This window comes from Oncorhynchus tshawytscha, linkage group LG01, assembly GCF_018296145.1.
Source record: "Oncorhynchus tshawytscha isolate Ot180627B linkage group LG01, Otsh_v2.0, whole genome shotgun sequence".
NCBI lineage: Eukaryota > Metazoa > Chordata > Actinopteri > Salmoniformes > Salmonidae > Oncorhynchus > Oncorhynchus tshawytscha.
The window spans coordinates 49,469,383-49,494,593 of record NC_056429.1 but is presented as its reverse complement, the minus strand read 5'-3'; the positions used below and the strand labels follow the sequence as shown (position 1 = coordinate 49,494,593).

Here is a 25,211-nt window from a genome sequence, read left to right as displayed (position 1 = left end):
CCAGCAGCGGAGAATAGACCCTCTCCATGCTTGCAGAGCAACTGAGGATGCTATACACCCTTCAGGACACTCTTGCCAGGCTGGATGGGATGCCTGGCAAGCAATGCAGGTGTAGAAGCACAGTGGCTAGGAAAAACTCCCTATGAAAGGCCAAAACCTAGAAAGAAACCTAGAGAGGAAACAGGCTATGAGGGGTGGCCAGTCCTCTTCTGGCTGTGCCGGGTGGAGATTATAACAGAACATGGCCAAGATGTTCAAATGTTCATAAATGACTAGCATGGTCAAATAATAATAATCACAGTAGTTGTCGAGGGTGCAACAAGTCAGCACCTCAGGAGTAAATGTCAGTTGGCTTTTCATAGCCGATCATTAAGAGGATCTCTACCGCTCCTGCCTTCTCTAGAGAGTTGAAAACAGCAGGTCTGGGATAGGTAGCACCTCCGGTGAACAGCCGCAGGCAGAACAGTTGAAACTGGAGCAGCAGCACGGCCAGGTGGACTGGGGACAGCAAGGAGTCATCACGCCAGGTAGTCCTGAGGCATGGTCCTAGAGCTCAGGTCCTCAGAGAGAGAGAAAGAGAGAATTAGAGAGAGCATACTTAAATTCACACAGACTGACCCTAGCCCCCTGACACATAAACTACTGCAGCATAAATACTGGAGGCTGAGACAGGAGGGGTCAGGAGACATATGTCAGCCCTATTGGGCCCCCAAAAAATGATAGCCTATTGCATAGATAATAGAACGAAAATTAATTAAACTTTTAAGAGATCAGATTTTTGGATTAAAAATACTTTTCTACAATGACATACTTAGCTAGCAACCCACCTCCTAACATTCTGTATGGGCACTTACAACTCATGCTTTTGGGATATGTGTATTTTCAGATTCCACAACGATTCTTTAATTGTGGACACTATATCACCGCACTCCCTCTTTTGCGCTTGGTCCACCTCATCTTTGTAAATCACCTTGATTTTACACCTGTGTGCTCCTCTTCGCTCTGCTCCCGCTCTGTTCCGCTCACATAGTCTGAATGCAAGTGATCAATCGAAGCTCACCCCTACTGGATTGGCTGACGATGCATAGCACTACCTAGCTTGCTTGCTACCTTGTTAGCACCCACATGAAGGTGAGGCTAGCGCGGTTATGCGAGTGCCGCTTGTAATAGTGTAAATGAGCGGTGATGCCCAGTTTCCACATAACATGATCATTTGGATAGTGTTATATAAGTAATAATATCAAGCATCACTAGCAGACCAACACTCTGGTTAAACCGGATGCCCTCAGATAACTCTGGGCCCAGTGTCCTCAGTCAAGTTTAGAGCCTACCTGCAATAACATGATTATCCGAAGGACACACAGCTGCCATCACGCAAATATACTCCCTGTAAAACTACAAAGAGCAGCCTGCAACAATAACGAGCTTAGAAGTGCCAAGCTATCTCACTGACATTGACCCTTTCATGCACTCCTGCATAAACAGGAAACACCTGCGCCTAAAGCAGACACTGCTAGTTTCCCTATCTTTCGTTCCTAGACACACAAACATCTCATAAAGCACTGTACACTCACACTCTACCCCCCCCCCTACTGGTCGGGTGCCAAGAGCAAAGGACTTTGCTGTGCACCAATGGGGCCCGCTCTGGGCCGCTCTGGCTAGAGCAAGGCCCGCCTCCAACTCTTCAGGACCAGTCAGAAGATCAACACGAGAGACTCCACCTACATTATTCTGTGTATACATTCTGCTGTAAACTCTGGCTGAGCAGCCTAATTATTCTGACTCCTCACAGTCACATTCCTTAGGTCCGTGCACGATAACGGCAGGACAAAATATCTTTGACTCAATAAATTGCCTTTTGATACACCTGATTCCACTCTGTCCAGCGTCGTTGTTTTGCATTCCCTCTCCAGTATGTAAACACCAACAATAGCCGCAGTAACTTCGTCCTCAAGTGGGTGCTAGCAAGCAGGCTAGGTCTCAACAGCCATTACAATAGGGGCTGGAAGCTATAGTGACCTTCGATTGGTCAACAGTGCCACACTGTCTTGGAGTATTACCAAAACATTCAGCTGTCCCAAACGTTGATCCTACCATGTTCAGGCTCCCTCGCAGATGCTCACATCGCCCAACTGTCCCTCCGCCCACTTCACTGCCACTGACTTCCCTCAATTCAAAATGAATGGCGCTCCGTTGTTTAATCACCCCAACATGTTATGTGGAAATGCACTGTAACATCTGGCATGTGTTACCAACGCCTGGGCAGACGAACGCGCCATTTGACAGACAGCTTGCGGTTGTGCCTTGATTGACAGTTCAATGCTTTATAAAATACTTTTTAAGAACAACAGATAGTCAACTTCAACGATTTCGTCATTCAGTCACTTAATAATCACAATTTTATGAACGTTTTTCGAATGCATATTTTAGGAGTCATTTTTAGAAGTGTTGTATACCACCAATTTACGTTTATTTAGTTGTACTGCTGTTAAACTATTTTCACATGCTGAAAATGGAACAACCTACACAGTTCAACGTTCTGTGATGCAGTCTTTGATGTTACGTATTTCCCTCTCCACTCCTCCCCTTTCAGGAAAAAAATCTTTGTATCCGGAAATTAATAAACTCGTGATGTTAGGAGGTAGCTAAGCATCCAGATGACTAGCTTGTTAGCTAGCTAACTACTTTTACGCATAAGATTTCAAATGTTTTGAAATGTCGACAGTTAGCTACATAGTAAGAGAGGTTTTCATCGACGGAAGTGGGATTACTAAAGCTTACGACAAACGGTTGATTTAACCGCTGACGGGTTCCACAGCTAGCAACATCGGCAGTCTGAGTTGAGATTTGTGCTAGCGTTAGCGCCGCATCGAATACCTTCTCTGCTCTGTAGACATGATGCAACGAATGTTGGAACAAGTGACAGATTTCGTGGACTTTACTAGAGGTACAGATTTAAACGAGTACCTAAGACAGACGTATTCGAATAACAGAAGTTGCAAAAACAATCTATCAGATGTGCGCGTGAGCCCAGATGGACGCCACATTCACGTCATTCTCCGCAAACCCAAGGTTGGTCTCATGACTTTTGACAAATATCAGAGACCGCAGCAGATCCAGAGCCAAAAGCACCTAGATTTGGGGATGACTCGGGCTGTGCCCATTGTGGATATTGTATATTTTGACGACAAAAACAGAGACGGCGGTGTTGCGCTGTTAGCTGTCATATTCGAGAATGGAAAAGCAGAGTTTTGGAAATTTCTGGAACTCAAAGGGGGATGGCATCCCCTGCACACCGCGGACCTTTGCAACAGCCCCCGGGCTAAAGTAATCTCTGTCTCGGCCAGTCAGAACTACATCGTCTGGTGTGAGGAGCGGCCACCGTCAGAGAGTTCATTACTTGTCAACGAGACCCACAATTTCAGGTACTGCATCTGCAAACGAACCTATGAGGTGGAGGAAATGGCTGTCAGTTTAGGGGGCATGAAAATTGCTCTGCACAACAACCCCCGCTACAACGTCATCAGCTCAGGTGAGAATGTTTACCTACTACCCGATTTGAAAGACAAATCCACCATGTCCCTCTCCAAATTCTTTCTCATGTGGTCCCCCCGGTATGACACATTCAGAGTGAGCAGCACCTGTAAAGGTAATCTCCTCCGAAAAGACTCACCTTATACAAAAGAATCTGACTTTAGAAGGTTGATAACAGACTGCACGGGATACCTATCAGCCCTTAGCCCCCCTGATATATATGGCTACTCCCCCACTGGCAGTGGAGGCCTGTTACTGCTGCTCAGCACAGGTTGGGTCAGTCTACTACAGAAGGATGGGGTGTTACGACAGATCTACAAACTAGCTGACAACTGCCTAGCCAGCAGCAGTGCCCATAACAGCCTGAACGTGTACCAGGACACCCTGGCTCTGACCATCGGACGGACCCTCTACCTGATTGACACTACGTGTGGTGTGGAGCTGGAGAAAATAGCCCTGAAGAGAGAGGGGCTACTCTACGTGAACAGGACCGAGAGGCAGGCACCACACCTGCTGTTAGAAACCGGCCTATATGTAGTGATGCTCCGGGACGGCGACCCCTGGGGCCACGACTCTGACCCAAAGCAGAAGACCCCGTCCCTGGGTACAGGAGAGAGCATCAGCCCTGCGGCTCTACTGGTAGAGGCTGTGTTCGAGGAAGCCTGTAAGTATTACCAACAGAGAAGTCTCAGCAGCACTCGGCTCACTGTGGAGAAGTTAAAGAGAGGAGGGATGTTCCAGGCTCCTATCACTCTGGCAAACATCGTCGGAGACTACCTCCAGAGCAGGGGGGAGAGGGGAGTGGAGTTACCCCAGGGAGGAGGCAGGAGAGGACAGGAGAAGCTGCTCGGGTCCCTGGAGGCTGAACTGAAGGGGCTGGTCTCCCTAGAGGAGGTGAAGGGGGGATTGGTGAAGGAGAGGGAGGTGGAGGATGTGTGTGAGAGTCTAGTGCAGCAGGAAGTGGGGAGACTCCTCTTGTCGTCAGAGCTCGACCGAGACTCTCTACTCTACCTCAACTCCATCTTCAGCCTGTTCCCCGGTCAGGCTTGGAGGGCCACACAGAGCGCTCTGCAGCTACGCTGCAACGGAGAGGGCTCTCTCTCCTCTAAAGTGCCCCCGGAGGTCTGGAAGACTGTCCTCAGCCCTGTACAGGCCCCCACTGTCACCGCAAACCTGCCCTACACCAATGGCAACAGCCAGTCTAAACACAAGCCACCCAAACCTTGCCCCAGCACTGGCTCTAGTTTTAAACTTAGCCCCAGCCTTAGCTCCAACTCCTGCCCACCTGCCGCTAACTCGGCCCTGCCTGTCTTCGAGCTCCTGTGCCACTCCGTCTTCTGCTTCCAGCCCAGCTGGCTGCCCAGGTTCCTGGAGCTGGCCCAGCAGCAGCAGACCTCTGCAGGCTTGGGGATGGGTCTAGGCCTTGGTGGCTCCACCTGGAGCTACTCTGGAGGTAGGGGATTTGCAGAGAATGGAGAGAGCCTCCCCCTGTATAAACGCGCCCTTTCAGCTCTGCCTCTACCTGGCCCCGGATCAGACCTGAAACAATACCCAGATTATGAACAAAACCAGGACTTGGAGGTGGATCTCCTTTTGGTGAGTGGTAGGCCAAATGCTGTCCTCCAGGCTCTGAGGATCTTGATGGGGAGACGACAGTGGGAGAGGGTAACCCAAGTGGCACAGCGGTTCTGCAGGCAGAGTCCCTTACTGAACAAAGAGATCTTTACTACCTTACTGTGTGAGGTGGCCCAGCATCGAGACCTGGATCCATACCTAGACCTCCTCTGGGCTCTGTGTCCTGAAGATCTTACGGTCACGGCCATACTTAACATTGTGCTGAAAAATATACCCTCATCATCTTCCTTATCTACATCCTTCTCCCCCTCCTCAAATATCCCTCCCTCCTCTCCCTTTGCTGACCCCCAGTCCAGCCAGTTGACCTTTGGGTTGTTGAAGCCGTTGCTCAGTAAGGTTCTACAGAGAGAGACCAGGCCCAACCAGCGATATGCTGACATCCTCCAGTCGCCCTCGTTCCCCCCTCCCACGCCCCCTCGTCAGGCTAAAGGACTGCCTAGGTCCACCACCGAGCCTAGCATAGGCTTAGATCAGCAGCACAATGATATCATCAGCAACATGGCGGCCATCTTGGATCAACACGACCCATCTAAACACAGGACTGTCCACGGGGGCAGGGTGACCTCCACTCCGAACCCCGACTGAGACGCACACACGCACACTGGTCTCTCACCCCATAACCCTTGTCTGACACTCCCACAACCTGTCAATCCTGCCATACTCAAAACACACACACAGTCTATTTCTGCTCTGTAGGGAAAAGTGCTCTTTGGCTGCGGCGATATCTTCATGTTACTCTACTTGATGTGCAGTGTTGGCTACGAAAACATTTTAACAGAATAAAAATAACAAAAAAACTATTGATACCATTATTGAGATTTCAGTTGATTGGTATAGGTAGTAGTGGGTTGTTAGATTGAGATTTGTCTAATCTGCTATTGAACAGCATACTTTAAGTGTTTCTTCTACACTGAAGCAGGACTGTGCCTGAACAACAAAATCAGTCAACAAAACAAAATGTCCTCTTTTAGGCAAGCTTCATTTGAGGTTTCTTTTCTGTTGTCAATCATAAGCAGATGAGTAACCATAGCTGACAGTTTACTTTCCGAACAAAATATTGCCTTAAAGTTATTCCAAGTTATTTAAATGACTACTAAATCTTACCATTGTACATACCTCTCTTTGATTTTCATTTTGTATTTTAAAATGTGTATATATGTGGTGTTATTTAAGTGTTATTGTGTGATCAGGAATGCACACAGAGTAGAATGCTAGCTAAGAGTTGCCTTGCATTCGATAAACTCAGCCTTAATGGAAAGAACATTAATAGACTAATATACAGTATGTATTGATATTATGAACAGATTATTAAGTGTGCATGTCGCAGAGCTACCATTCTTGTATGTAATATGGTAGAACTCCATTAACTGTCCTCTTTTTTTTTATCAACTTGCTCAATATTCATTCATTGTTGTGGGTCTTGTTCAGCAGGCACAAAACGGAACATGTTTTCCAACAGAAAATGTTTAAAAAGCTACAATGAACATTCTCATTGGTCATGTTCAGGTAGTGCCTCTTGTGCTTCAAAATGTTATTTTCTAATTCGTGCCTACTGTACACAACCTGGATCTTTTTTGCTTTCGCCAACTCTGTGTCATAATATCCCAGGTGGTTTACTGTACTTTAAACCTACTAAGAATCGAAAGCCCTTTGTCAGCCCATAGTGATACAGTTATCGGACCCTGACCCACAAACCTCTGTGTTGAATGTTTATTTGTTTAGAATATTTTGAACCCTTGGCTCTAGGGAGTAAATGTTTCATCTCTGGGACGTGACTTCTGGGTTTAGTGTATGTTCCTCATAAAGTCAGTCAATCGTCACGCTCAAACATGGAACTATTTTACTGAACGTGTCTGTTTGAAAATAACATTGATATAATGACACTTTTTCCAGCAGCAGTGGAAAAGTTCTATAGTGAAACATGTTATTTAAGAGATGCTGCTTTTGGAGGAAAATGTTCAGTTAAAAAGTGTACATTTTCTTTCAGGGGTAGATTAATATTTATATCTTTCTACTTCTTTAAACCCTTGTTGCATTCTCTCTTTCTCTTTTCATTATCTTCTCAACCCTCTCTTCAGTCTCTCCCCTGTCCACTCCAGTCTCTCTTTCTCCAGTTCCACCCAGCACATTCCTACCAAACTGCCCTGTAGAGCAGAGGTGATTCACTGTCTTCGAGCTCCTGTAATTTAATTTGGGGTAACGCTGTTATGTCCTTAGTAGGGGTGGGGTAGGCCCAAACCAAAGCACATCTCACACACGGCACTCTGCACCAGGTCACGTCTCCCTGCATGGGCCAAGTGACTGTAATGTCGTTATGGATGTTAGACCCTCTGTCTGTTTCTCCTAACATTTTCTCTCTCTCTGTCTATCCACTGTTGGCATTCGCTCTTTCTCCTGTTAACATTCCCCGTCTCCATTTCACCTCTGCTCTCGTTCTCCTTCTCTCTCTGTTTTCTGCTCCATGATTGACACACACAGAGGAGTTCATGCTCTACATGCTGTATGTGTTTCTTCCCCATTGTCAGTATTACAGAACATCCTACTATTGTTTACTTGTCATGTCTGAGTAAAATGTTAAAGTCTGGAGATCAAACCTTGTAAACAAAGCTTGTTTTAAAGTGCCTACATTTTTTATTTTATAGAAAGTGTTCTTTAGCATTTAGATTTAGAATCAAACTGATTCTTTAAATGTTTTGCACAGTGCAGTAGTCTGAGTCCCAGATATGTTTGTGCTGTCTTGCCAATGACATGTGAGTTGGAATGACAGTACAGACAAATCTTGGACTCAGGCTAACAGAGCTGTGGAACCAACTCTAAAGAATATAATTTGTTTATGAAATTATTTGTTTCTGTAGTTCTATCCAGATATATTCTGTGAAGTTGGTGAAGCCTAACCTGGTTAAAACTGACTGAACACTGCGCTCACAAAAATACGGCCTGCTAAGGCACACAGTCAGTGACACTCCAGAATGCTACTGGAATGACTGAGTTCCTTCAGGCAGCTGCTGCTCCTCATTCACAACCTAGTGTCACATATCTGCTCTAATGCAGTCACCACCACTGTTATAGATACAGCCATAAGAAGCATGGATGTTGTGTGAGTGAGTGACATGGGGTAATTTGTTTTGCCTGATCATGTGACTCGGCCAGTTAAAACTGGTTGCCTGCTCCGAGAGACAAAGATGACTTACTCTGTGCTGGAATTCTCCACCCATTTCCTTGAAGTGATTCAAGGAAAATCCCCCACGTAGATCAAACAGAATGTCCTCAAACAAGAGCATGGGATCGATGTAATAACCCATACTAACACCAGCCCTATGCTTTCAAATCTGCGGAGGAGTGCACTCCAGTGAAAAGGGTTGCTGGGTATGGCTCATGAGATTCTGTGACTTGTGATGACATTCTGTTAGTTTGATGTTTCACTGTGCATATGATAACTGACGAGACTATCCTAGTATGTCGGGTGCACATCTACAGTCCTGGAGGGCCGCAAATGGCAGTTTTTTTATTACTTTTAATCAGACTGTATATTCTCTTTGGCCAATCAGTGATCAATAAGTGAAACTAAAACCAGTAGGATTGCAGCCATCGACTTGAATTTGATACCCCTGCAGTATGTGAGAATGGATGGATGTATAAAGCCTTAGCATAACAAGAAAATCACATAAAACACCATTGCCTAGCATCCTACTATTCAATCCAGACAGGTGAATGTGCTCAGAATCAGAAGTCTTTGTTTATTTGCCTTTGCTCCACTTTGACAGGTGGAGTTCCCCTTTTTTATTGCCTGTTATCAAATGTTCCGGTCAGCTGTGATGACTGTTCCATGTACAGTACTTTAGCCTTCTGCAGTGTTTCACTTTCAGCCACACAGATATCAAATGTTTGAATGCAAAATGCGTGTGTTATTAAACCCAAGTTAAAACTTCTACATGGTCTCTGTTTGGTGTTTGCCATTTTGGAATATACTGTTTGATAGTATTGTGTTGTATTTTCTCAGTCTATTTCTAATTTAGCTAACTGGTCGTTGTCCTGCTAAGGCAACAATGTAGTATTGCTAACATCAGAAACAGTCAGGTACCCAGGCTAACTTATTGAGTGTAATTGGGTGCGTTCCAGATAGCCATATTATGCGCAAGACTGTACAGTTTACGAGATCATTACATCATAGTGATGTGGTAAAGAGCTGATATTCTATGCAGGCCTGAGCCAAATGTGCCCAATATGTATGTCACTGAGAAATGCCCTTGTTTTTACCTGTGTTTCTGTTCTGTGAATAGTTTCTCATCCTCACCATAAGGCTTGGCTCCCACACGTTGTTCTGGGTTGTTAGGCCCTTGACATTGCCAACTCACTCTTAGATACAAAAACATTGTGATTGTTACCTTTTGTTTAAACTAGCCTGGTCCCATATGTTTGTCATAGCACAAACAGATCTGGCTATCTCCTATCTTGCTATGTTTAAACCCATTATAGTCAAAGAAACAGAGAAAACACTACATTTACTAGTTACATTGAGGACACATGATGACCCACTGCTCCCATAGTTTTGGGTTTTAAGCTCAATATGGCCATAGCCCAGCTATGACCAAGGGCTCAATTCAATCAGATCTGCTTTAGCCAACTTAGTGGATAGTGTCTGAGGTGGAGCTGTCAAATCCACAAGTGGCTCCCAGCATTATACCTAAGAAACGGACATTGCCATTAGCTGCATGCTGTAGCATTAAGATAAATCCCATGCAGCCTTGTTTAAAAGTTTGAACACTGGAATGTGTTCACACTGGCAAAACATCCGCTATGCGCATGTCTGCAATCGCCGGTTAATGCTTTATCTGATTGAATCTAGGCCTAAATCTCTTGAGAGCTGCACACAGCTTAGTGTGTGGACCAGTCGAAGGATTAGTGTGTGTGTGTGTGTGTGTGTGTGTGTGTGTGTGTGTGTGTGTGTGTGTGTGTGTGTGTGTGTGTGTGTGTGTGTGTGTGTGTGTGTGTGTGTGTGTGTGTGTGTGTGTGTGTGTGTGTGTGTGTGTGTGTGTGTGTGTGTGTGTGTGTAAATGTCCTTCCTTACCCTGTCTACTAAACAATGCCACTCCTTATTGTCATGGCTATGGAACTGTGTGTGTGCATGCGTGCGTCTCTTTTGTTTCACAGCAGACAGGCAGGTTCCCCAGGGGTGTGTGAGGATATCATCATGTCGGTTGAATTATCATTAACCTTGGAGACCTTATTGTCTTACGCTAGATTTTCATCTGCACTGTTGATCGAGGATCCTCTGGAGGGACACCACCTGGCTGAAGACAATGGGGACTCACTATCTCTGTCTCAGATAATCCTGCTGCGGAGGGAGAGAGTGGTAAAGGAGGCTGATCCCAGAGGCTATAAAACTGCAGAACACTTCATATCGGTCATTGAGGTCAAATTCAACCTGATACCCGCACTTCCCTTTGCTCCCCTACTTCCCCCATCGTGATGCTGAGAGGTTGTGTTCACTGAATCAGGTGGATCTGTGCTGTAAACCTAAACGCATTGATTGATTTGCACCATTTTTAGACTGCATCCTGTAAACAGCAATCAATCACATGCAGAACACGTTTCTATTGGCCACTGCTGCTGGTGCTATCCTATCAGAAACATATTATACTACAAGGTACTATATCAGTAATATATTTGAGAAAGAATTAGCTAACACAAACAGTAGTCTCTATCAATAGTAAATCTTTAATCACAGTAGTTTGCATGTCAGAAATCATTTTCCTATATAAACAGACCTACTAAAGTGCTTCGTAACACATATCCTACTCATTGTCTGGTTCAAAATTGTATCATTGCAGAATCAAATATTTCAATCAATATCATTCCTTAGAAGAAAATATATATATAAAAAAAATTAAAAAGTCAATGACAAGGTAGACAAACAACACAATGACATGATTATAGACGTTATGTTGAAGCCGGCAACTTGTACCTACCCTATTTGATATATCATATGTATTATGATATAATATATCATATCATTATTCAGGTGGTACATGTAGTGTTCGACCCATTCATGTCCCTCTGTCAGGGTGGGGTGGCAGAGCCCTGGTTCTATTCCCTGAGAGCAGTAACAACCCTTGCCAGTCCTCTCTTTCCCCCAGCTCAGTAGGGTTTGACTTGGGCTCGGGGGAGGATGTTCTTGGCTGTGTGGTTTCTGTGAGGAGAGAGATGAGACAAGACAGAAAGAGAGATTGTATGTTGCTTCATTACAACAGCGTTTCAATCAGAGTCATAGTGTCCTAGGCACGTGTTCACAAAAAGTAATAGAGTAGGAGTGCTGACATAGGATCTGTTTAGCCTTTTAGATCATAACGAATAATAAGATAATCATCTTATTATGGGCGGGCAGGGGACCTGACGCTAGATCAGCACTTGAACTCTGGTATATACAGTACCAGTCAAAAGTTTGGGCACACCTACTCATTCAAGGGTTTTACTTTATTTTTAATGTTTTTTACATTGTAGAATAATAGTGAAGACATCAAAACTATGAAATAACACGTATGGAATCATGCAGTAAGCAAAAAAAAAGTGTTAAATCAAAATATATTTTCTATTTGAGATCCTTCAAAGTAGCCACCTTTTGCCTTTATGGCAGCTTTGCAGACTCTTGGCATTCACTCAACCAGCTTCATTAGGTAGTCACCTGGAATGCATTTCAATTAACAGATGTGCCTTGTAAAAGTTAATTTGTGGATTTTCTTTCCTTCTTAATGCGTTTGAGCCAATCAGTTGTGTTGTGACAAGGTAGGGGTGGTATACAAATGATAGCCCTATTTGGTAAAATACCAAGTCCATATTATGGCAATAACAGCTAAAATAAAAAAAGAGAAATGACAGTCCATCATTACTTTAAGACATGAAGGTCAGTCAATCCGGAATATTTCAAGAACTTTGAAAGTTTCTTCAGTGCAGTCACAAAAACCATCATGCACTATGATGAAACTGGCTCACATGAGGACTGCCTCTGCTGCAGAGGATAAGTTCATTATCTCACCAGTTCACTTATCTCCCTCACCAGCTTTAAGCACCAGCTGTCAGAGCAGCTCACAGATCACTGCACCTCTCCATAGCCCATCTATAAATAGCCCAAACAATTACCTCATCCCCTACTGTATTTATTTATTTTGCTCCCTTGCACACAAGTATTTCTGCTTTGCACATTCACCTACTGTAAAGCTACCATTACAGTGTTTAATTGCTATATTGTATTTACTTCCCCACCTGCGGCCTTTTTATTGCCTTTACCTTCCTTATCTCACCTCTTTTGCTCACATTGTATATAGACTTGTTTTTGTACTGTATTATTGACTGTATGTTTGTTTTACTCCATGTATAACTCTGTGTTGTTGTATGTGTCGAACTGCTTTGCTTCATCTTGGCCAGGTCGCAGTTGTAAATGAGAACTTGTTCTCAACTTGCCTACCTGGTTAAACAAAGGTAAAATACATTTTTAAAAACATTAGATTTACCAGCCTCAGAAATTGCAGTTCAAATAAATGCTTCACAGAGTTCAAGTAACAGACACATCTCAACATCAACTGTTCAGAGAAGACTGCGTGAATCAGGCCATCGTGGACAAATTGCTGCAAAGAAACCACTACTAAAGGTCACCAATAAGAAGAAGACTTGCTTGGGCCAGGAAACACGAGCAATGGACATTAAGACCAGTGGAAATCTGTCCTTTGGTCTGATGAGTCCAAATTTGAGATTTTTTGTTCCAACCCAGTGTCTTTGTGAGATGCAGAGTAGCTGAACGGATGATCTCCACATGTGTGGTTCCCACCATGAAGCACGGAGGAGGAGGTGTGATGGTGCTTTGCTGGTGACACTGTCAGTGATTTATTTCGAATTCAAAGCACACTTAACCAGCATGGCTACCACAGCATTCTGCAGCGATACGCCATCCCATCTGGTTTGCACTTAGTGGGACGGTCATTTGTTTTTCAACAGGACAATGACTCAATACAACTCTAGGCTGTGTAAGGGCTATTTGACCAAGAAGGATAATGATGAGTAATGCATCAGATGACCTGGCCTCCATAATCACCCGACCTCAACCCAATTGAGATGGTTTGGGAAGAGTTTGACTGCAGAATGAAGGAAAAGCAGCCAACAAGTGCACAGCATATGTGGGAACTCCTTCAAGCCGGTTGGAAAAGCATTTCAGGTGAAGCTGATTGAGAGAATGCCAAGAGTGTGCAAAGTTGTTATCAAGGTAAAGGGTGGCTACTTTGAAGAATATCAAATATAAAATATATTTTGATTTATTTAACACTTTTTTGCTTACTACATGATTCCGTATGAGTTATTTCATAGTCTTGATGCCTTCACTATTATTCTACAATGCAGAAAATAATCAAACTAAAGAGAAATTCTTGAATAGGTGTGTCCAACCTTTTGACTGGTACTGTATATACAGGCCCTGGTCTTATTTCTGAATGAGTATTTCCCACCCAGTACCTAAGTACAATCATCTGATGTATGGGTGTAAATGTGTTTGCTACTCACTCGTAGACATCGCTGTGCTTCATCCTCCTGTAGAACTTGGCCAGTTTGATGGAGAAGATGATGCTGGGGACCAGGAAGATCATACACCAGCCCAGACTGAACCAGAACGCATTCTGGACACAAACACAGATGTAGGTTAATAAACAATATTAGATTAACGCAGTGTATCATTTTCTGTGCGTGGGTGCATGTATGAAATCATTTTCTCACCAGAGACTCCATCATATTTGAGCAGACTACAACCTTCGCTGAGTCCACAGCTTCTGCCACTGGGCCACAGAGACCAATCTGTTGAGTGATCTACATACCCACACGCACGCACACACATACACTCACACAATCAAATTTCATCAAATGTATTTTATAAAGCCCTTTTTACATCAACCACAACCACACATAAGGCTGAGGCTAAACTACACACACACACACACACACACGAACCTAAAATTAAACCACACACACACAAGATACAGCAATGCAGTGATACAGTAGTAGTAGAATGCTAAGTGAACTCACCGTGAGGTTAGCCCAGTCAGCATACATCGTGAAGTACCCCATCTGACAGTCTAGGAACTCCCTACTCGCCTGAGAAAAAAAAAGAAAAACAAGTGTAAATTCCATACATTCTCTATTGACTCAGAAGTCATGAGAATCAGTGGAGCTTTGCAGCAGAAAATCAGGTGGAATTCCCTATAACTATGTGAAGTGGGCCGTGTGACTGTGGGCTAAGATGTGAGTAATGGCTGTGGTGCTACCATCTCTCCTTCTTTACTGTACAGAACACCTGAGGTCATGAACCAGATGAAATGGTTCATCTTTCTAGGAAAGAAACCTAAATGAGAGAAATGTCATTTTCTGGTTGTAAAGGATTTTTTTTTGTGCCTAGATATGCATGTGCATGCGTTTGAACGTGCATGTGTGTGGTTACTCACGGCCTTGACTATCTGTGTAGTGTTGGTGTTGAGGAAGTCTTGAGCTGTTCCCACTTTATTTAACACATCTCCTACTGTGCCCTAAAGAAGAAAGAGGTAGGGAGGGAGAAAGAGAGAGGGGTGAGCATGCATTGCATAGCTACATGTTTTCATTGTTTAAGGAAAGAACCCTTGCAGCTCATGCTTTCTGAACATTCTGCAGTATTACTTACATTGATCTCTGATGCTATGACACTGAGGGCAAATATGTTGGAGTTCAACTGAGTCTGAAACACAAAAGTCAGACAGGTAATATATCTATTTACAATATCTAGGACTCTGCTCTGGATAATGACCTCTTTAAGGATTTATAAAATAGTCGGCGATAATCCAGACACTCAGATAGCTGTATATTTAGTACAAACACACACGTGACATTTGCTGAAGTTGTCCAGAGCAGAAACAGATACAGTGCCTTGCGAAAGTATTCGGCCCCCTTGAACTTTGCGACCTTTTGCCACATTTCAGGCTTCAAACATAAAGATATAAAACTGTATTTTTTGTGAAGAATCAACAACAAGTGGGACACAATCATCAAGTGGAACAACATTTATTGGATATTTCAAACTTTTTTAACAAATCAAAAACTGAAAAATTGGGCGTGCAAAATTATTCAGCCCCCTTTTGCTGCGATTACAGCTGTAAGTCGCTTGGGGTATGTCTCTATCAGTTTTGCACATCGAGAGACTGACATTTTTTCCCATTCCTCCTTGCAAAACAGCTCGAGCTCAGTGAGGTTGGATGGAGAGCATTTGTGAACAGCAGTTTTCAGTTCTTTCCACAGATTCTCGATTGGATTCAAGTCTGGACTTTGACTTGGCCATTCTAACACCTGGATATGTTTATTTTTGAACCATTCCATTGTAGATTTTGCTTTATGTTTTGGATCATTGTCTTGTTGGAAGACAAATCTCCGTCCCAGTCTCAGGTCTTTTGCAGACTCCATCAGGTTTTCTTCCAGAATGGTCCTGTATTTGGCTCCATCCATCTTCCCATCAATTTTAACCATCTTCCCTGTCCCTGCTGAAGAAAAGCAGGCCCAAACCATGATGCTGCCACCACCATGTTTGACAGTGGGGATGGTGTGTTCAGGGTGATGAGCTGTGTTGCTTTTACGCCAAACATAACGTTTTGCATTGTTGCCAAAAAGTTCAATTTTGGTTTCATCTGACCAGAGCACCTTCTTCCACATGTTTGGTGTGTCTCCCAGGTGGCTTGTGGCAAACTTTAAATGACACTTTTTATGGATATCTTTAAGAAATGGCTTTCTTCTTGCCACTCTTCCATAAAGGCCAGATTTGTGCAATATACGACTGATTGTTGTCCTATGGACAGAGTCTCCCACCTCAGCTGTAGATCTCTGCAGTTCATCCAGAGTGATCATGGGCCTCTTGGCTGCATCTCTGATCAGTCTTCTCCTTGTATGAGCTGAAAGTTTAGAGGGACGGCCAGGTCTTGGTAGATTTGCAGTGGTCTGATACTCCTTCCATTTCAATATTATCGCTTGCACAGTGCTCCTTGGGATGTTTAAAGCTTGGGAAATCTTTTTGTATCCAAATCCGGCTTTAAACTTCTTCACAACAGTATCTCGGACCTGCCTGGTGTGTTCCTTGTTCTTCATGATGCTCTCTGTGCTTTTAACAGACCTCTGAGACTATCACAGTGCAGGTGCATTTATACGGAGACTTGATTACACACAGGTGGATTGTATTTATCATCATTAGTCATTTAGGTCAACATTGGATCATTCAGAGATCCTCACTGAACTTCTGGAGAGAGTTTGCTGCACTGAAAGTAAAGGGGCTGAATAATTTTGCACGCCCAATTTTTCAGTTTTTGATTTGTTGAATGTGGCAAAAGGTCGCAAAGTTCAAGGGGGCCGAATACTTTCGCAAGGCACTGTAGCACCAGGCCAGTCAGACGTACCAGTTGTGGGATGATGGTAGTGACAATGCCTGACTGAATCCCTCTCAGGCCTTCAGCCTCCTGTGTCAGCTGATATTGAACACGTGTATTAATCTGTTGAGAGACGTGCATCACATTACTGTCTTTATACAAACATCTAAATGACCAGTACACACACTGATGTTCACATCGTATCATTGATAGAAGAGCCTGAGAGTGCTCACAGGGAGGGAATATGTTTGTAACAATGTTACATGTTTTATTACTCACTTGAACAGTAGCAAGTTGGTCTAACATGCCTGCTATTTCTGTCAGATTAATGCTGGAAATAACGTTGATCTGAAACAGATATAGAAATAGTCATGATAAGCCTTTGTAACCATACTGAGGTGACGCTGCATGTTGTCCTAATATACACTCCAATTGAACACGTTCCAAACTATTAGAGGCCAAAGGTCACTCATAAATGCACACGCACATCTACATGTACTGTACATACACACACACTTTGTACCTGCTGTGTGACAGAGCTTATGTCAACATAATGAACCATGTCAGAGAAGCTGTGTAGCTGTTTGCGTGTCTCAGGTGTGAGGAGGGTGATGGTAGGCAGTTTGATCTCATTACTGTCAAAGTGTTGCTGAATCTCTTCTTTGTACTGGGAGGCGAGAGGTGGACACATAATTAAAAGGAGTAGCGGAAACATTGGGCTAGTATAGCAGATGGTTTGAAATATTGACGTTTACACCACTTTGGAAGTGGAAACATGATTTGGGAATTAATCACCCATATTAAGTGATTCCCAGTAATCATCAGTAGACAGTGTATGGTGATAGAAAAAGTAAAAACCACATGTGATAAGAGTAGAAACTGTAGCGTGACAGTCTTACTTTGGACACGTTGAGTAGATCATTGAGGTCTATGAGCTCATACAGGTGGAGGGTTGTCCATAGAGGCCTGTTCTGTTCACATTCACTACAAACACACGCACAACAATACATCCGTACTAGTGATGTGGAGGTTGACTAATAACCCGCAGTCCCAGCGGTTATATCCGTGGTGTGGCGGGTTTAGGATCATGAAATATTGTGTGGATGAAGGGTGGGTTAAATGAAGAGAAAATAATACCTTAAATATCCATAAATGTATCATTCACCTTGTGCAATTTATATCTATAGGCTACATTAACGTTTTTCTTTCAATATTTTAGGCCATCTGGCATTAGTGCATAATGCCTAAGCTTTAGGACCTAGCCAACAAGCCAACCGCCAAATGGTTTTGGAAACGGGCAGAAAAAGTTCATGTTCAAGTCGATCATGGAGGCAAAAAAGGAAAATGCTGGAGTTGAATTCAATCAGAGCAAAGCTGCGAAACGCAAAATGGAGAGTTGAAAATAAAGAGAAGGGAGTGCCAGATAACTAATGTTTGGGAAGTGGAAAAAGAGAATGATAGCAGATAGATAGATGTGTGATGATTGTGAGGCGCGATACAAATTCGACAGTCACAAGACAGGGACTTCAAATAGGCCGATGGCACATCAAAGGAACTGTAGCCTACTGTTCAGATGGGTTAAATGGAAACTGAATTCTGGACACCAACTGTAGGTTTATAACCTCTCATATAGCCTTAATATGAACTCCTGCAGATTGCAATTGTACACCAAATGTAGGCAGAATTTTGACTCAGGTACAGGAGTGGGGAAATATGATTTATTTATTTCAGCAGCCTGAGAGAATGCGAATGCGCAGTTAGATACGTACCATTTGTAGGTGCTATCTTTATCAACCATATAAAATATGCATCCAAGCCCAAAATGAAATCTTATCAGAAACATATTGGGTCATTTTCACAGCCGGTCAAACTTATGTCTTTTGGAAATTTTGCACAGAAAAACTTTCTAGTTTTTTGTTGTTGAGTTATTGCATTTTCTACCCGGTCCCTAAACATCTTTGCACTGCGAAAGAATCAGAGATGATAGAAAACACTTTACCGATGTCAACTATATTGAAGCATTCATTCTATCGATTTATTACATTATTCTGGTGAGCAAGTGTTTATTTAGTTTTCGAGGGCAACATATAATGACAGAAGTAAAGCTGCATTTATCTAATTTTACACAACAGTGGAGGCTGCTGAGGGGAGGACAGCTAATAATAATGGCCAGAATGGAGAGAATGTGTTTGATACCATTTCAATGATTCCATTATTATGAGCCGTCCTCCCCTCAGCAGCCTCCACTGACAAGTTGACTAACAAATAGCCTACCAAAATGGCAGAAATTATAAGCAGAAACATATTTAAATCAGGCCAAAAAAATCCTGAACCCTGTATAAAAAAAAAATGTCTGCCGTCTCTGACTGTAGCCTATAGCGCATTTTCTATGTTATCGGATTAGGGTGCGGGCCTCAGATTTTCACTTCATCACATATTGTCAGGCGGTTGCGAGTGGGTTATTAGCCCGAGTGGCGCAGCGGTCTAAAACACTGCACCTCAGTGCTTGAGGCGTCACTACAGACACCCTGGTTCGAATCCAGGCTGTATCACAACCGGCCGTGATTGGGAGTCCCATAGGGCGGCGCACAATTGACCCAGCGTCGTCTAGGTTTGGCCAGTGTAGGCCGTCATTGTAAATAAGAATTTGTTCTTAACTGACTTGCCTAGTTAAATAAAGGTGAAAAATTAAAATTATTGCGGGTGGGTGCCGGTGAACAAACAGCTGACCTGCGTACCATTAATCCTTACATTGCATAAGAGCAGAAGAAAAACAAAGTTACATTTAGCAAGCACTCTTATCCAGAGTGACTTATAATAATACTTTAGAAAACCAGAAATAATATATTTAATTTACATAACCCTTTATAAAGTTGCTACATACTTGTATACTTCAATGAAAGACAGGTTGCTCTTCAGGCCCAGTATCTCTCTAAAATGGAATCTAGGTATCAGGCCCGGAGTGTCAACAAACTGTGGAGAGGGAAGACACAATCAATCAGTGAGTCAATTAATTCATTGTGCATGTATGAGAGTGTGTGTTCTTACCTGTAGTAGCTGTCCACTGCGCCAGGGCTGGCAGACCAGTGTGTAGACATTCCCTCCCAGTATAAACAGTATAAACACCACCAGCATGAAGAGCCAGGAGAACAGGAAACTTAGCCCTGCACCCCTACACACACAGACAAATACGTTGAGATAATTATTTTACCAAATGTCCCTTATGCCCATCCTCATACCCACCCACACACGCAAACAGACATAGTGACAGTACTTACGCCATTAGGAAGGTTCCTGCGCAGTCGGCGGTGCTGGATCGTTCTGTCGGGTCGTCTTGAGGGCTCAGTCCCACCAGACCCAAAAACAGACCCAGAAGGTTACACACTATGACCAAGAGAATGACACAGCTCAGGATAATACCCACACCCCACCTATAGAGAGACAAAAACAGAGGGATAATTACCTTATCTGTTCAGCCCTGTCAGTGTGTGCGCATGCCTATGTGTGTGTACTCATTACCTGATCATCTCTACCCACTCTGCCTGTGGTGAGTACATGTCGATGTATCTCTGAGCCTCTCCCAGTGTGTGTGAGATGTTGCTGAGGGCAGAGACAGGGATGTATCCCTTCACCGAAGAGATCTGTCTCTTGATGACTTCAAGCTGCTGCTTCACATCTGAAGTAGAAGGATGAATATATCTCTAGACACTGATCCAAGGTCAGTTTTAAAGGTATTTAGGTTAAAGCATAAGATGTGGCTTATGATGATCATAAGATGTGGCTTATGGCTTATAAGGCTAGTAGACATCAGACTCTTGTTAGTGTCACTGTGATTAATAATGTCCGATAACAGTAAGTGGTTTAACTGAACTAGTCCTAATCCTATAACAGTTAGTAGTGACCGTGAAGGTAAATACTCACTCTGTACCATGTCCCTGGTGTCGTTGGTCACTCTCTGGGGAATACTGGCAAATAAGTATTCTCCCTGAAACACACATGGTCAGAAACGTCCTCTGTAACTACTGCAGAAATGACGCATAGAAGTCAATGGATGAAAAATGTTGGAATAAGAGTGGATCTCAATTCCTCCCACACAAACAGGAACATGCTGTGGAATGTCAGTTACACTTCACTAATCCATTTTGACTGCTCTCTCTCTCTCCTCTCTCTCTCATATATATTACACACACACACACACACATGGGGGGGGTTATTTAGTGTGCCTATTTAGTCCAGACAGAATTACCTCTTTCACTTTTGAGTTGAGATTAGCCTTGGTGACGTCATCAACAACCCACTGCAGCTCATTCAGACTGGGGATCTATGGAACATACACAAACACACACATAAACTTGAGGTTACAAACAGCTCATGACTTCTCTGCAGTGTGTCATTCTTATTCTTTGGCAGCAGGGTGCAGCAAAACCAGAACTATCCACTCAGATGACAAATTCACGTTTTTACTTTGGCATGTATTGCCTTCCTTATGCTTGTTATAAAAGTAGAACAGTGATAGGGGGTGAATGAAATACTGCTTTGTTTTCCACAATTATATCAGTGTAACATACACCATGTTTGTTCTCCGTCCTACTGGTTTGTTCTCGATAAGGAACTTAATCTTGTGTTCCTCATACTGTGTGTGGGCCTGTGTGTGTATATTGTTACGTTCCCCAGTTTATGTGTTGTAGTTTGTGTTTGTGCATGTGTTTATTTCAGGAAATGGCTTCCTGAAATCCCTCAAGCAGCTGATTGGTCGACTCCAGGGCTAATTGGAGAGCTGACCCCGCCCCCTCGTCAAGACACAGCTGTCTCCAATTACACATTCATTCTGAAGCTATATAAAAGCCAGTGTTCTGTTCAGGAGAGAGAGATTTTTGGAGGTAGGGATTGCTGAGAGAGATTTTGCTAGAGGTTGAGTTTACTGGGAGTTCATTGCTGGGAAGTGGTATGTTCTGTGAGTTTGTTGCTCAGATAGAGCTCATTTGATGTCCTTTGTTTCTTTGTTTGTGAAATTGTTTAATATTCTGTTTCATTTGTTCCCAGGGGAGAAGGGGAAGGCACCTTGGGAGTGCTTAGGCAAGAGGCCCGCGGGCATACATATACCTGTAGTATATTCACTGTCTAGGCACACTAGGTAAGACCTGGGCGGACCACCCCCTGTATTTTGGTTAGGGCACCAGGTGGTGATAAATTAGGTAAGTAGTGGGTAGGCAGGTAAGATAGGAGAGGGGGGGGCTTTGAGATTTACTTTCTTTGCTTTGGTTCCGTCCAGCCCCTTTTCCCCATATTACCGTGTAAAGGAATAAAGTCCTTGTAAACGGTACCACATTCTGCCTGTTGTCATTCTTACTCGCACCTACAGTCCATACCTTTTTCACTTCACGGAGAGTTTAGTTGTAGCAGGGTGTTGCGTTCCCTCTTCATAGAGGCGTGCGTAACTACAGTTCATAATATATATATATTATGAACTAATTTTCCTGAAACCCAAGCCTCTATTTGTGGTAGCTTGTTTGAGAAAGAGGGTTAACCCACAAACAGACTCAGCGTGCAACAGTAGAGTGGGAGGAGGAGGAACACCCTGAGACCTGATGTCATAAGACAACAGCGTGAACCATTTCCACATAACTAATTTGCCTGTGTCATATCCACCCCATTAACTTCTACTGCAAGACCAGCACACATCGTCCAAAAGGCCTGAATCGTTCCTCATCAAGAACAAACCAGTAAGATGAAAATACACACCAGTGTGTACAGGGGGATATCAGAGCTACTGTGGAATATTCATTCGATGAGGGAAGAAAAGAGAGGTGACGCAACACGATTGCACTCACAGTGATAGTGGTGTCAAATGTTAGTTTCTCTAGCTCTGACTGATAGGCAGAACACCCATGACAGTCAGGGTCTCTCAGTGTGCTGTTGATGCGGTCTCTGACAGAGGAAACATTCGCCTGGACCACAGTCACATCAGACTGGAGCTGGGTTAGAGTAGAGTTCAACCCCACCAGCAGGACACTGGTACGGTTTACCACTAGGATACAGATGCAACATACACACAGATTTATTAATAAATCATTCATGTAGAGAATTAAAATGAAACTATTTCAGAAGAGGAATATACACACACACACAGGATGGAGTTGTACCTTTGGCTATTTCTCTGACAGACTTCAGGGCAGGGTTCAGGGGGCCCTCTAGACTTCTCTGGATCTCTCTGCCCAGCAGAGGACCTATGTCTAGGGGAGAGAGAGAAGATAGAGATGCATGTAATTGTTGACCAGTGTTTCTCAAATGGTGGATGGCATTCTCTTCTGGGTCAAGACAATGGTCAACATAATTGTTTCAGTGCGTTTCTACTTTGCAGAACTTTTGCACACATTATGTGAATATATAGAACTTGGAACTAGATTCAGCTGTGGGAGAATTTTTTTCTTGAGCCGATGATCGGGGGGCCGGAACATAATTAGAAATCATTTGTAGACTGAAAATTGACCACAAATAAGGCAAAAGTGATAACTAAGTGGCTCGGGGAACAAAACATTGATATTTTGGGTCCATGGCCAGGAAACTCCCCAAGACGACCTTAATCCCATTGAGAGCTTGTGGTCAATCCTCAAGAGGAGGGTGGACAAACAAAACCCCACAAATTCTGACAAACTCCAAGCATTGATTGTGCAAGAATGGGCTGCCATCAGTCAGGATATGGCCCAGAAGTTAATTGACACCATGCCAGGGCGGCTTGCAGAGGTCTTGAAAAAGAAGGGTCAACACTGCAAATATTGACTCTTTGCATCAACTTCATGTAAGTGTCAATAAAAGCCTTTGAAACTTATGAAATGCTTGTAATTATACTTCAGTATTCCATAGTAACATCTGACAAAAATACCTAAAGACACTGAAGCAGCAAACTTTGTGAAAATTAATATTTGTGTCATTCTCAAAACTTTTGGCCACGACTATATACAATCATGTCTCTCTATGATGCTTGGGAATACTTCAGAACAGATTTCCACATTTAAAATCACTTGGAGCTGGGGTTTTTGCCTGTTCGTGAACCCTGTTCTCAAAGCTCAGGTACAGTACTTACCATTGAGGCTTCTGGTAACCTCATCCACTGTCTTATTGCCCTCTATCAGCACACTGTCAATTTGCTGATGAGACACAGGAGACAAACACACTTAGACACAGGAGAGATGACAAACTTGCAAGACTCCCTCAAACACATTTAAAACACACTGAAACATCAAAGCCACTACCGATTTACCACACAACCCTGCCCGACCATTACCTTATCCCTCTCTCCTCCCCCTTTTTCCTCTCTTCCCCTTTCTCTGACTCTCTCCGATTCAGAGGGGTTGGGTTAAATGCGGAAGACACATTTCAGTTGAATGTATTCAGTTGTACAACTGACTAAGTATCCCCCTTTCCCTTTCCCTCTCTATCCTCCCTGCCTTTCTCACCCAACTCCTCTCTCCCTCTGTTGTATCAGATACATGTGATCACAGTGCCGGCTGAACAGGAGAGACAAATGTTTTTTTACCTTTATTTAACTAGGCAAGTCAGTTAAGAACAAATTCTTATTTACAATGACGGCCTAGGAACAGTGGGTTAACTACCTTGTTCAGGGGCAGAATGACAGATTTTTACCTTGTCAGCTCAGGGATTCGTTCTAGCAACCTTTCAGTTACTGGCCCAATGCCCTAACCACTAGGCTACCTGCCGCGCAATGTGTGTGTGTGTAGCTATTCTCTAGGGGGAGATTTATGGTAGGTGGAGTGGTTTATGTACTAACTCTGAATAGAAGCTTTAGGTCAGTAACTGATCTATAGGTGGTTGTGTGTCAACAGAAGATAAGTGACATGACATCCAAGTAATTTATTACAGGATACTTAACAGAAGAGAATATGGAATGTTTTTAATAAATGTGTGTACCCATTCAAAAATATCCAGTTGCTACTTTTAGCTATATCTATTGTTTTATAAACCAAAAAAATTAACTGGTCTTACTTCTACTTCATTTATTATTTTGGTTTTCCCTTCTGAAAATAATAGGAACGTTCTCTCTCACACACACTGTTGGGGATGAATCAGAATTAGTTGGGTAACATAGATAAGATGTTTTATTTTCATAATATGCTTGTGAGATACTTGTCATTTAGAATGTATAGTGGTGGCCGTTTACAGTTATCTGTTCTCTGTCAGGGTTCAGTTACTTGGGCCACAGAGAGGGGAGAGGTCAAGCTTGTCGTCATGTGTAAACGTATATTTTAAACCATGTGAAGGGATGATTGAGGGGGAACCAATTATCTCTTGGCTCCACAATGTCTGTGTGCCAGTCACTCCCTACTTTCCCCATACTTTTCCCATTGGGGAGAGGAGGATGGCAGTGTCTGGAACCATTCTATGTTCCCTCTCTGGTTGCCCTTATCTTGACCTAGAGGCTCACTCTCCTCTCCGTGAGCTTGTCCAGGATGGGTTGTATTTGGGATGGGAGTGTCTAAAATGACAATTGATATATACCATTGGGTGAGGTAATGTCTTGGTACCATTTTGTACCAAGAACGAGATAAGAGCTTCGTTTAGGAGACCAAACTGAACGATCATTTATAGTCAATGCTGTCTGGCTATGGG

General features: G+C 43.3%; 2 protein-coding genes across 5 annotated transcripts in view; one reads left to right on the top strand and one right to left on the bottom strand.

Annotated features, from left to right (window-relative positions):
- Window positions 1-2,573: 2,573 nt before the first annotated feature.
- On the top strand, window positions 2,574-9,100 carry LOC112252476 (HPS6 biogenesis of lysosomal organelles complex 2 subunit 3). Its single transcript, XM_024423726.2, has one exon. The coding sequence runs from the start codon at window positions 2,896-2,898 to the stop codon at window positions 5,752-5,754; it is 2,859 nt and encodes a 952-aa protein (XP_024279494.1). The 5' UTR covers window positions 2,574-2,895; the 3' UTR covers window positions 5,755-9,100.
- A 1,767-nt stretch (window positions 9,101-10,867) lies between these two features.
- Window positions 10,868-25,211, bottom strand: part of LOC112252459 (prominin-1-A) — a 37,595-nt gene continuing 23,251 nt past the window's right edge. For 3 of the 4 annotated variants that reach the window (XM_024423704.2, XM_024423698.2, XM_024423713.2), the window contains 19 exons: window positions 23,668-23,731; window positions 22,727-22,816; window positions 22,415-22,611; window positions 20,830-20,904; window positions 20,505-20,568; window positions 20,103-20,259; window positions 19,862-20,014; window positions 19,632-19,755; window positions 19,468-19,556; window positions 17,483-17,567; window positions 17,107-17,250; window positions 16,863-16,931; window positions 16,614-16,706; window positions 14,861-14,914; window positions 14,649-14,729; window positions 14,233-14,301; window positions 13,927-14,016; window positions 13,717-13,829; window positions 10,868-11,359 (listed from right to left, as the gene is read on the bottom strand). In XM_024423704.2, coding sequence (XP_024279472.1) covers window positions 11,308-11,359; window positions 13,717-13,829; window positions 13,927-14,016; window positions 14,233-14,301; window positions 14,649-14,729; window positions 14,861-14,914; window positions 16,614-16,706; window positions 16,863-16,931; window positions 17,107-17,250; window positions 17,483-17,567; window positions 19,468-19,556; window positions 19,632-19,755; window positions 19,862-20,014; window positions 20,103-20,259; window positions 20,505-20,568; window positions 20,830-20,904; window positions 22,415-22,611; window positions 22,727-22,816; window positions 23,668-23,731 — 1,863 coding nt within the window. In that variant the 3' untranslated portion in view covers window positions 10,868-11,307. Of the gene's footprint in view, window positions 11,360-13,716; window positions 13,830-13,926; window positions 14,017-14,232; window positions 14,302-14,471; window positions 14,536-14,648; window positions 14,730-14,860; window positions 14,915-16,613; window positions 16,707-16,862; window positions 16,932-17,106; window positions 17,251-17,482; window positions 17,568-19,467; window positions 19,557-19,631; window positions 19,756-19,861; window positions 20,015-20,102; window positions 20,260-20,504; window positions 20,569-20,829; window positions 20,905-22,414; window positions 22,612-22,726; window positions 22,817-23,667; window positions 23,732-25,211 lie in introns of those variants that run through there. The other variant, XM_042322493.1, reaches the window with a different exon arrangement.